Source organism: Hyperolius riggenbachi, chromosome 5, assembly GCF_040937935.1.
Source record: "Hyperolius riggenbachi isolate aHypRig1 chromosome 5, aHypRig1.pri, whole genome shotgun sequence".
Classification (NCBI taxonomy): domain Eukaryota; kingdom Metazoa; phylum Chordata; class Amphibia; order Anura; family Hyperoliidae; genus Hyperolius; species Hyperolius riggenbachi.
In genome coordinates, this window is record NC_090650.1 from 24,807,622 (window position 1) to 24,820,746 (window position 13,125).

Genomic DNA, 13,125 nt, shown 5'->3' on the forward strand with positions numbered 1-13,125 from the left:
CGCCCAGACGCCCGCGTGCCCCGCCACTCCTCCGTGACGCCCACCCGAGCCTGAGACACAGCGGCGCCCAGCGGTGGGAGGAGGAAGTGCAGCTCATCGCTGGTCATTCTCGCTGCTCTGATCATCTCGGGCTGTGCTGCCTGGAGTGCTGAATATAGGGCTGCTGCCTGACCTGTCCGATCCTGACACTAATCAACCCTGACCATCCCCCAACCCTGACACTAACCAGCCCTGACCTTCCCCAGCCCTGTCTCTGCCCAGCAACGGCCCGGACACTAAACAGCCCGGACACACTAACCAGCCCTGACCCTGCCCAGCCACGGCCCTGACACTAACCAGCCCTGACCTTCTCCCAACTCTGCCACTAACCAACCCTGACCATCCACCAACCCTGACCATCCACCAACCCTGACACTAACCAACCCCGACCCTCCCCCAACCCTGACACTAACCAGCCCTGACCTTCCCCAACCCTGACACTAACCAGCCCTGACTCTGCCCAGCAACGGCCTGGACACTAACCAGCCCTGACCCTGCCCAGCCACGGCCCTGACAATAACTAGCCCCGACCCTGACGCTAACCAGCCCTGACCTTTCCCCCAACCAGCCCTGACAATAACTAGCCCCGACCCTGACCAACCCTGACCTTCCCCCAACCCTGACATTAGCCAGCCCCAACACTCACCAGCCCTGACACTAACCAACCCCAGGGGCGTATCTGGGTAATATAGAGCCTATGGCAAACATTGAAATTGCGCCCTGCCCCCCCAGTCAGAGCCCCCTTCCCCTCTAAAAACTGCTTCCTTTCTCATGTACATTGTTTTCTTTGGGTCCAGATATTGCTAAAGTTACTTTTTGGAAAATATCTTGTCTTATTTCCTCTCTGTCCTCTTTTCTATCACTAAGCCAAGTGATCCCTACATACATAAATTAAGTAGCCATGTTCCTCAGATAACAAATAATCTGATCCAAGGTCTGATTCTGAGGCATGGCGCCCCATGGTGCTGTGGCGCCCATGGCAGAAGCCATGCCTGCACCCCTCTAGATACGCCTCTGACCAACGCTGACCTTCCCCCAGCCCCGACACTTACCAACCCTGACCCTAACCAACCCTGACCTTCCCCCAACCGTGACATTAACCAGCCCTGACGCTCACCAGCCACGGCACTGACACTAACCAGCCCTGACACTCACCAGCCCCGTCCCTGACACTAACCAGCTCTGATTCGGACACTAACCAACCCTGACCTTCTCCCAAACCTGACTTTCCCCCAACCCTGACACTAACCGACCCTGACACACCCCTACACTCACCAACCCTGACACTAACCAGCTCTGACCGACACTAACCAACTGACCCTGACCTTCCCCCAACCCTGACACTAACCAACCCTGACACTCACCAGCCCCGTCCCTGACATTAACCAGTCCTGACACTCACCAGCTGTGACCCTGACACTAACCAGCCCCGATCCAGACACTAACCAGCCCTGCCTCTGACCTGCCCCGATCCAGACACTAACCAGCCCTGCCGCTGACTTGCCCCGATCCAGACACTAACCAGCCCTGCCTCTGACCTACCCCAATCCAGACACTAACCAGCCCTGACTCTGACCTGCTCCGATACAGACACTAACCAGCCCTGACTCTGACCTGCCCCAATCCCGACACTAACCAGCCCTGACCTGCGCTGATCCTGACACTAACCAGCCCCGACTCTGACCTGCCCCAATCCTGACACTAACCAGCCAGCCCTGACCCTCACCAGCACCTAGACACCCAACCCCCCCCCCCCCCCCCCCCCCCATTCCTTTAGATTGTAAGCTGGCAAGGGCAGGGCTCTCTCCCCCTTTTGTGTCTTGGAGTTTGTTATACGTTTTACCTATAATAATTTTGTACATATTCTGTATTATGGGTATACCAATTTGTATATTGGTGTATACCAGTGCCTGTACAAGTGTGATCATAAGAGGATAGGGAACTACTTGAGGCTGTGCAGTGGGTGAACTGAGGACCAATGGCAGCTTTCCTAAGGAGATATGATGGAAGGATCAGAGGCCACCTTAAACCTTCCTAGAAAGAAGGCATCAGAGACCAGCGAGAACCTTCCTTGAGAGGTATGATGGAAGGATCAGGACCAACTTAAACCCTCCTAGACCAAAAAAAAAAAAAAAAAAAAACCACCATCAGCGATCAGTGAGAACCTTCCTTGAGAGATATAATGGGTAGGTGGGTATGATTGGAGAATCAGAGACCATTAAAAAGCCCTCTTGGTGAGGTATGAAGAGGATTGGGGATCAGTGCTAACTTTCATGAGCAGATTAGCATAGTGGAAGGACTGTAGACCAGTGCAAGCCTTCCAGAAAAGGTGAGATTGAAAACCATTGGGAACCTTCACAGGGAGAGGGGTATAATGGGAAAACCTGGGGCTATAGGAAGCTTTCCTTGGGAAGTATGCAGGAATTTTGAAGGGAGTGCGGGGTACCATAAGGTGCCTTTCACTGCAAGTACTTGCAGGGTAGATCAGAATAATCTGAGAACTGGAGACCATTGAGACCATAGAGGTGATGCCACATTTTCCCCAACTTGATACAGATTTTGTTGCAATTTGTATGTACATTGAATATAGACAAATCAAATGCATAGACTTCTGTTTCGGATCGTTATGGGGGAGGTGGGGTAGGGGGAACATCAAGAGCTTTCTTAGGGATGTAAGATGGAAGGACCAGGGACCCTTTCCTGGGGATGCAAGTATGATTGGAGAACTGGGGACCATTGATGAAGAGACCAGGAGGAGCAACTTCCTCTTAAACTGCTGTCTCACTGGAGGACTAAGGTCCTTCAGAAGCCTTCCTCGGGAAGAGTATACTAGAAATACTGGGTACCATTCAGAATCGTCCAAGGACAGTATGAGAGCCTTCCTGGGGAGCTATGATAGGAGGACTGGTGGACCACCAGAAGCCTTCTTGTGGAGGCAAGTATGATGGGAAGACCATGGATTGTTGGGAGTTTTCCTTAGCTGGAGAGCGTGATGGCAGGCTGGGAACCACCAGTAGCCTTCCTGGGGAGGTATGATGGGTGGAGCAGGGATTATTGAGACCTTTTCTGGAGGGGAAGCTGCTTACTTGGGCAGATGAAAGACTGGGGATCATCTGGGATTACCAGGTGCCTCCTCTATGGAAAGATGATGGAAGGACCCAAGATAGAATAGTAGGACCAGAGTCCTTACTGGGGAGGCATGATGGGAGCAGATGGTCAGTTGGGTTAATCTGATAGTCCCTCTCTGCGATCGGGCGTCTCAGGACCTGTGGGTTTGAGGGAGGACAGGAGCATGATAGTGAAGTGTCGTTAATATGGTTGAGTGCTTGTATTGAGATGTAATACTCAATGTGGGGTTGCTATCTTGCAACCACCTATGCGTATGTGGGGAAAAACCGTCTCCGTTCGGTATCCCGGATCCTCCTGGAGCTGGGCGGTTGCTCTCCTTCATTGTTCCTCTTTATCTGCTTGAATTGCAAATTTGAGGGAATAGTCACCTCACTTAAGGGTGTGCTACTAGACTGGATAGGGTTTCTCTGAAGGCGCCCTTTGAGTGTATTAATAGTATACGTGTATAACCAAATGAGGTGGCTTACCTCTGTTCTGGACTCCTATTAAGTAAAAAGATTCTTTATTTAAATACAGGTATACGTGTAGACAACGCATTTCACAGGTCTCAGCCCACTTCCTCAGGTCAGTAAAACACATTTTATGTAGTAGTAGTCAGCATGGGCGCCTGTAAACTTGTTATAGTATACGTGTATAACCACCTCATTTGGTTATACACGTATACTACCATTACTACACTCAAAGGGCACCTCCAGAGAAACCCTATACAGTCTTTATGATGGGAGCAGGGCTGTGGAGTAGGTACAAAAATCATCCGACTCCTCAGTTTATGAAACCACCGACTCCAGGTACCCAAAATTGCCCCGACTCCACAGCCCTGGATAAGAGGATCAAGAAGCATTAGGAACCATCCTGGGGACCTGTTTGATGAGAGAACTGGGGACTATAGGAAGCATTCCAGTAGGATGGGATGACTTCAGTAGCCCTTCTGCTGGCAAGGTGACAGGAAGACCAGGAACTACGTCAGAGTAAAGACACACCATCACGTTATATTTTTAACTTTTATTTTCATAATTTAAAATCGGCTTGTTGCTGTACATGTGGGGTGAAGAGCTGAGACTGAGGGAGATGCACATCCAGGATGACATCGCGGTATTCACAAAGCTGTTGTGAACAACATAAAAACGGGGATACAGTATTGCAGCAAACTAATTATAATCTCCATTTACAGCTGTGACATTTGCAAAAAATTGGTGTGGAGGAATGCTTCATATCTGTAGACAAGGCCTCCACTTTCAGTCAAATTCCTGCCAAACTGTTTTCTTTTTGGACAGAACCGTGCAGATATAGTGTTCTTCCAGACTGTTTCTGTTGTGTGTCTCCCCAGTAGGGAGGTTGGGCTTACGGTCTGTATTCTGGGACCTCCATGGATTTAATATAGGCCCTGATGGTCCTGCGTGACAGGCAGGGAGGGCAGCTAAAACCTAACAATGGTTCCCTCTACTCAACACTATTCATAACAAAACAAAAAAAACTTTTGGCCCGAGTGATAGGATATGAATTTTCTGTATAATACCTTCTGGCTACACCCAACTACCCAGCCAAACAGTCTCAACCCTACTAGCTTCATTATTGGCCCATGGTTCACAGTGGTGGACCAATATCTAGGCTTAAAAGGGGATCAGATCATCATTCACCTTCAGACAGCCGCCCCCAGGTCCTAGTGTTGACCAACACAAGGAAATGTACAATTTCAGTCTAAAAAGGTTCACCAGCGTCTGTTCCACAGCGAGTCGACCTCTGGAAACCTAGTGTCTATTTTACAGTATGGCTGTCTCTGGAAACCGCTTCTCACCTTTCCACTCATGTGGTTAGTTGTTGCTTAATAAAAGGCTATCACGTACTAGTTTTGGATCTTTAAATTATTCCTCATTGATGCGAGAAACGTTACAACGTAGGAGGACAAAAAGAAAAAGGTTCCATTAGAGGCTTCTCACACAGCTATTGCGCTACAGATTCCCTCCAAAGGGACCATTTGCCTGATGAGGATTTCAACATCGAAAAGAAATAATTGCGATACTTGCTGTGCAACGAAACCCTTTACTGAGAGGAAACCAGCGACGTTAAACTGCACTATAAGTCAACTATTTCACAGATTTATTCCAAGTCTACAGCTGCACATGTTTAACCCCTCCATTACTCTCCTCTTCAAGAGGGCCTGTCATTACAAAACGGAGACGGAACCAACGATCAGTTCATTAAGGATGTGTCAGGTTAAGAAGGAAAACTTTTCACTTTTGGTACAGCCCACCAGATGTCGGCCCCAAACGTGGAAACGTGTGATATGTGGAATAATTCCCTTTTTGTTGTCTCTCTAAAATATAAATACTTCCAGTAGTAAGAGTAACTGCAGCTAGCCCGCTAAATACACAGCTGCAGGAGATACAGAAACTATTTTACCTGCTAAAAAAACGTTTTGTAAAGTAATGCACATACTCGAGGTTCGCCCACCCCCGCAGTGAAGCCCATTAGAATCGTTCTACAGACTCTGTGCCAAGCTTACCTCCTGCCACGTCTTTGGAATATGGACTGCACCCATCTTGTTAAGGCCACCTAAGTATCTTACCCTCCCCTTCCCCCACCCCCCAGAATAACCATGCCCATCATAAGCCTGATATTCTTAAATATACTGCAAGTGACAATCAAAGTGCTACATTAGGCCCGATAGGTTCGGGCTGAGTACGCGGACTATGGAGTGAATCAGTTTATTCATCCTGTAGAGGAGGTTGCGGGTTCAGCAAAGCTGTGAGTTTTCTGACCAGACTGGCCGCTTGGTTCTGGTCCACCTGCCTAAGGTGCCAGAACCAGGTCCATCTGCCAGACGATCACATTGCGTAAGGAATATCGCCAAGTGAGAGCTTTGTCAGGGAGTGTAGCAATCACCTTTGTACCCGACCACCAGAAAGAATACACGCTGGACCCCGAACTTAGGGTTAGATTATAAAATCCAATGTTCCAGTTTAGGAGGAACCCCAGCGACAGAGTAAGGAGATCTGCGTTCAGGTCCTACTGTAAAAGCAAGTCACCAGTGGTCTGCAGTCCGCCTAGGTTTTATTTAGAGTCCAGAGAGGGTCGAGCATGCTGAGAGGGTCGTCGCCGGTGGCTTTGCTGCCTCGTGCCAGGCCCCCATCATTCTGTGGCTGCAGGAAGCTCTGCTTGTTCATTTTTTGCTTCCCTCTCTGGGAGCTGTCCAAGTTGAAGGCCTCAGGGGTGAGTGAGGCCAGCAGGTTAAGGGATGAAGATGATGATGGTGGTGCAGTGGGACCAGTTGGAACCTCAGGCATGAGCATCCCCTCTCCAGACACTGGTGCATGATGGTTAATGACTTCTGCTGGGATGTTGGGGGCAGGACCATTAGTAGCAGGCTGAATGGGAGATGGAGCGGGCTCTACATGCGTCTGTGCGGCGATATCTGGCTGGGAGGATATCGGGGAAGGAAACGCCTGTGACAACTCCAATGATGCTTGGTCACTTACGATGGCACTTGGGAAACTCTGGGAATGGTTGGTGGCCTCGGGGCTGCCAGAGGACGGTTTAATACTAAGCTTTGCAATAGTAGCTTGGATGGAGCTGATGGGCATGTCGCCTCCCAGCACGATATCCTGTGGGTCCAGCAGTGTGTAGACCTGGAAGAGATCACAGGGTTAAAGGAGAGCACCACCATGAGCTAAATAAAAGTATTCTGCCCCAGTGTTATGAGTTAATTAATCCTGAGGGTAAAGAAAAGGTTAAAAACCACTTACCTCAACTTTATATATAAAGTCTCCAAACGCCTCCCGACTCCTTACCACGTCTGGGTTCCCCTCTGTTTTGCCACTGTAGCCCATTAGGATCTCCAAGGCATTACCACAGTCCATCCACGCACCCTCTCTACGTGCCATGGCTGCTGTGCACAGCCATGCGATGTACAAGGCTGTGCGGAGTGGAAAGCTACAAACGGGGACTACAGCAGCAGAACAGAGGGGAGACCGGACACAATATTACACCTAGATGCGTCTGCGGAGCTTATGTATATCATTGAGATAAGTATATAATAAGACACTTTGGGCCATATGCAATTCACTTTTTCTCCTGAGTTTTCTCCTAGGTGACATTTTCACAACTTCTAAATAAAATGCCCTTTAAACCACCAACAAGCAAACAAATACTCAAAATAATTTTGACAGTACTTTTCCACTTACTTTTTGGTACTTTTTCTATTGCAAAATGCTAAAAAGTTAATTTAAATTGGAAATGAAAAATGATCTCCTAGGAGAAAATTCAGGTGAAAGTGAATTGCATATGAGCCCTTGAGGCATGTTGATTCATATGACCCTGCGGCAGAGTGTGCTGAAAAGGTCATATGCATAGCTCTGCGTCCCCCCACACTGCTCCTGCTCAGTGACATACTCCGTGCTGCACAGGAAGCACATCAATGGAGTTCCCGACTTCCCCGTCATATTTGCATCGTTCCACACGTGCGTTCCTCCAACACATGTAAAATCCGCTGCGTTGTGGTAGTCGCACGGTAACACCCTGTTGACTTTATAGTGGGTTGGTGGCGAATTAGAAGTTCCCAGCCCACCGCGACAATTAGTGTACTGAGCTCCATACACTTTCTTTTCTGTTGCTCTACTTTGCATGCAGAAAAGGTAACGCAACGCAAAGTGTCTAAGAGTAAAAGGGGACTTAGGGCTTGTTTCTTTTTTTGCGCCAGTGGCGTAGCAATAGGGGGTACAGAGGTTGCACATGCACCGGGGGCCTTGAGTTACAGGGGCCCCAAGGGGACCTTCCTCAACCGCAATATTAGCTCTTTATTGGTCCTGTTCTGGTAATAATCACTTCTATAGATGCTTTAAATAGTAGTAGACTCTTCCCCATCCCCTTTTTGCACCTCTAACACTGTGGTTGTCCTTGGCAGGCTTTGGTGCGCTGTATCAACTGTTATGTATAGAGTGCTTAGCTCCTTAGCTACCCCCCACTGCTGTGCGCGTCACTCCCGGTGGGGGACGGGGCTTGCAATCCCATTCATTAGTGAATGGGATCGCGGGCTGAAGCGCCCCGAAATGCAGCAAACCATGCACGGTGATTCAGCGGTGAATCGCAACGCACGATAGGAAACAGCAGACAGGGCAGTCTATGCACTGTCTGCTGTCCCTGCGATCGCATTTCCATAATCGCGCATGAAAGCGCACTATATGGAAACAAGCCCTCAAAGTTCCCATTTTTACTAGCTCTATCCACGCTATATGTTAAAGCAGTAGGATCAGCCATACTATTCCAGGGAAAAAAAAACCATATATAAGTAGATGAATACTTGATCTACTTACATAACACATGTATTGTACTGTCTACGTTTTGATTTCAGTGAATGTTATATAGTAAATGACGAGAATTCTGTTCCTGGTGGGGGCCATGTCTTTTGCCCACAGTAAAGGCTAACTCGTGATGTCATTTCTGCCCTTTACTTTTTTTTTCTTGTCTCCTCCAATCGCTGAGTCACCCCAGCTTTGCTTGTAAACACAAGTGATTAGGGGATTAGGTTTCTGATAAGCAGCAGTCAGGGAAATAAAGGGAAGAGGAGGAATATATTATAGATAAAAAGAACCCCCAGCATGCAATTCTTTGGCACCGACTACTAAAGAGCCAAGTAAGCTAAGATATATGATAACTCCAAATCATAACAGCAGAAAACGTTTTGAAAGTTTTGAATGCAGGATTAGCATCTTTATCACTTAATACACTCAGACCAGTTGTTGTTGAAATTTTATTTTTATGGTGACGATACCGCTTTAACTAGCTCCCCCATCAGACACCCACCATCCACACTGTACATAACAAGCCCACCCCCACCTACCTTCGGTGAAGCAGTGTGCTGGGGCTTACTAGAAGAGGGGGTGTAGACACCGTGTCTCTGCAGAACTTGCTCGGCGTGTTTCAGAACCGCCTCGTAGCAGAACTTCAAATGAATCTGGAGAAATACAGAAGACAATCACCAAAGAGAAAATCTGTAAAGGGCTGGGACACACTAGAAATCGCTAAACAATATCCCAATTGCTAGTGTTTGGTGTAAGCGCTTTGCAGGTGATTGCAACTGTGATTTCTGGCGATTAAAGTAAACCAGAGACGAAGCACCCTCATGTATTTACCATTATATATATATATATATATATATATATATATATATATATATATATATATATATATATATATATATATATATATATATATATATATATATATATATATATATATATATATATATATATATATATATATATGAACAGAGAAAACACCTACCCTGCTCTCTGCTTCATCCTTCACTGCTCAGCCTGCTTGTTATCAGCCCTGATAAAATCCCCCACTGAACATTCAGTCTGGCTTTGCTCAGGAATCATTATAGCTGGGTCATTATAGCAGAGCCACAAGGGGGCAGGCTTTAGCTTGAAAAGACATCAGAGAAGACAGACTCAGCTATAATGATTCCTAAACAAAGCAAGACTGACTGCTCAGTCAGGATTTTATCAGGGCTGATTACAACCAGGCTGAGCAGTGAATAATGAAACAGAGAGCAGGATAGGTGTTTTCTCTAATGTTCCCACTGGTATATATGGTAAAATACATGAGGGTGCTTTGTCTCTGGTTCACTTTAAGGTAGCGATTTGTAAAGAGTGTCAGCGATTTGTCCACAATTTCAGTGTTTGCATTTGAATCCACCAATCAAATTAAGAAATACTAATTGCACTGTGCTTCTGGGTAATAGCGCATATCCTGCGATTTTCAAAATCGTAATCGCTCTAGTGAGCTCAACACCATGCACTTTCATTAGCTTAGCGTTTTTAAAAGCACCAGCGATTCTCAAAACTCCAAAATCGCTCAAAACACAGCTCTAGTGTGCCCCAGGCTAATGAAGTATTGCCTTTCAGATCTGAACCCAGTTTAGGCCTGGAACACACTACAAAAACGATATCGCTAATTGCTAGCGTTTTGTATGAGCTGTTTGTAAGCGATTTCATGAGTGATTGCAGTAGCGCTTTTAAAAAAAACTGTCAGCTTTTTGCCAGCAATTGTGTAGCGATTAGCGGTTTTAATTCTGATTGGTCTTTTCAACTAATTTTAATTTTTTTTTTTTACAGTGTGCAGTAACTTCAAAACGTGTAGGTTTTGATGAGCGATTAGTCCAGCGTTTTTATACTTTACATTGCAGAAACGCTATCGCAATAGCTCCAGTGGAATTTAGCCCATCCATTAACATGAGCTGCACGCGTTTCCAGCCGCGTTTTGGAAACGCGTGCGGGAGGCCGACACGCACGACATCAGACAGTGCACTGTCTGATGTTCACACTGCATGAGTTCCGGACCTGTGCGGTCCGGGAAAGCATGCTGCACGCATTTAGTACAAAAATGTGCGGCTGTCCCATTCACTTTTCAGTGATGGGATCAGCCACGCAACGCATACAAATGCGGATGGCGTGCGTTCGCATGCGTTGCGTTCCGCACGCATGGCCGTCCGCGTTTGTAATGTGAACTGTGGTGATATATTGGGGTGCTGATGCTGTTAATGATAATAACAGAACATATTTCTGTCCTGTTTCTGTCTACTGGGTAAAACCTCAGATGTGTATTGGGCTTGGGAGTAATTGGTCACCTGGCCAGAGTAAACTGAAGTCTAATGTAATTCTGTATGTAGATGTCCACTACCTCTGCCCCATTGTCCAGCAGGGGAAACTGTGTCGACTGCTAATTAGCTGCCAATTGAGGAAGAATAGGCTGGTCAGCATGGCTTTTGAGTCTGGTGTCAGCCATTGTCCCCTTATACAAGGCAAGCCTGCTAGAGTCTTGGGGACAGGGGGAAGCTGACACCTGAATGTTTGAAATGTATTTGACAGCCTACTGGAAATTATTGAAGGGGTGAAGTCCTTTTGATACCATTTTCTACCTGTGGAAATTGAATTATTAGTGGAGGTGCAAACGATACCCTGTAAATTACATCTATTGGAAGGGGGTTGGAATCTCTGCAGACTTTAAAAAACGGAGACAGGAAAAAGCCTTAATCAAGTTTTCACCTGGAGTTGAAAGCCTCACTTCACAATCTTTGATGTATAATACGACTTTTTTACCTGGAAATGGAAATGTCTGAGATTTAATTAAAACCTAGTTCCTCCCCTCCCCAAGGAAGTTGCAGCCTCCAGGCGTAGCTCAGAGTATAAAAAGCAGAGGCAGATACCTAATAAGAATCTTCTCTTGGAGGTAGCGCTTTAGCTAGAGATGATCGCGACTCCTGGTCGAAACGGCGTCCTCCCGTCAACCAACGTTCTAAGCTGGTAACGTTCTTTTTTCCCCCGTTTATTTTTACGCAAATATCCGTGTGTGCATTTTTGTAACTTTGATCCTTGTAACCTCTTATTTTTGTAACTTTTATCTTTGTAACTTTTTTACTTTGTTTTTGTACATCTTTTGTATATATTAAGTTCTGCATTGTTCTATGTTTTTATGGAATATTAAATCATTATTTAATAAGCTTGACTTCTGCTGTGCTAAACTAACACTCATAGCCTAGAAGAGACTGAAGTGTAACCGTGTATAAGTTCATGCCTAATTGTACGCTTGAGCAACACTACCGTATGAAATTGTAATTGCATTGTGTGTATGAGGCACTTCTGCGCTCGACAGCCGAGTGGGACGTCTAACAGTATCGTTCGGAACGACTGTTAGTGGTTTTGCTTCATTACAGCGTAAGATTGCAACTGTGCGTGTGTGCGTGGCGTTCTCGTATTCGGCCTAAGCGCAAAGCTGACCCAAATACGAAAACGCGGAGTGCGTTGAGCACTCGACAGCTGAGTAAACGTGTCTAGCAACGGCTAGTGGTGGCAGTGGGAAGTGTTTGAGGGGTCCCAGCCTTGTTTTTAGCTTAAATAAGGCTGTTCCCCGCTTAATCTGGTCAAATCCGCAGTCGGGAACCGTATACGCAGGCGTGCCGCGGGCCGATTCCTGACATGAACGGTTTTTTTTTTAAAAGAGAATTTTTATTGAATTTTGTACAAGAAAAACATACAATCCCAACAATCCCAACAAGACCCCCCCCCCCCCCCCACCCCCTGACCCACAATCCCCAAACCCAAGAGGACCCCATCAATAATTAGGTAATGAAAAAAAAACCATCTACAATTTCTTCCAATTGTTTCATACAGACCAAAACAATACCAGCATATGAGCTAAATACACCAAAAGAGCATTGAAATCATTAAGATTGTAGGGAACAAAAACATTTACAAGTGCAGATCTGAAATATGTACTGTGATATCCAAATTAGGAATTACAGAATTAGCATTATCAACCCAGGGCCCCCATACTTTATCAAATTTAGTGGGATGCCCCCGAGTTTGATAGGTAAGGCAATACAAGGGCAGATTCTGATTAATTAACTTTTTATATTCATTCAAAGTTGGTACAGAAGAAGACTTCCACTTGAATAATAGACATTTCCTTGCGTAGAAAAAAGCTAACCTGAGGAATAACTGTTTATGCTTACCACAGGAAGTGTTGTCTATGATGCTTAGCATCGAGGCTTTAAAGGACAAGTCTACTGGTCTATGTAGTATCTGGGTAAGAAGCTGGGTAACCTGCCCCCAAAAACCCTGGACCGGTATACACTCCCATACACAGTGAATGAACCCTGCATTGGACTGGCCACATTTATTGCATTCCGAGCTGATACCACGGCCCATTTTAGATAACTGGAGCGGAGTATAATATATTTGATGGAGCCACTTGATTTGGATTAGTTTATCGTTAGCACTTATCACACTAGGCATATAAAAAGTTTCTAATTCTGTCCAATCTGCTGCACTTAATTTGCAGTGTTCAGACTGCCATTTGGATTTAATTATTTCAAATTTTTGAAAACCTAGCTTAAGTGACAAAGCCATGTAAAATCTAGAAATTTGTTTAGAAGTGTCTTTATTTAGAACCAACAGT

The 13,125-nt window shown here is 46.1% G+C and overlaps 1 protein-coding gene across 1 annotated transcript in view; it reads right to left on the bottom strand.

The window, feature by feature from the left end:
* Positions 1–4,155: 4,155 nt before the first annotated feature.
* PTPN23 (protein tyrosine phosphatase non-receptor type 23) overlaps positions 4,156–13,125 on the bottom strand; it is a 74,035-nt gene continuing 65,065 nt past the window's right edge. The window contains exons 24-25 of the mRNA XM_068235193.1: positions 9,005–9,118; positions 4,156–6,794 (exon numbers count right to left, since the gene is read on the bottom strand). Coding sequence (XP_068091294.1) covers positions 6,213–6,794; positions 9,005–9,118 — 696 coding nt within the window. The 3' untranslated portion in view covers positions 4,156–6,212. The remainder of the gene's footprint in view (positions 6,795–9,004; positions 9,119–13,125) is intronic.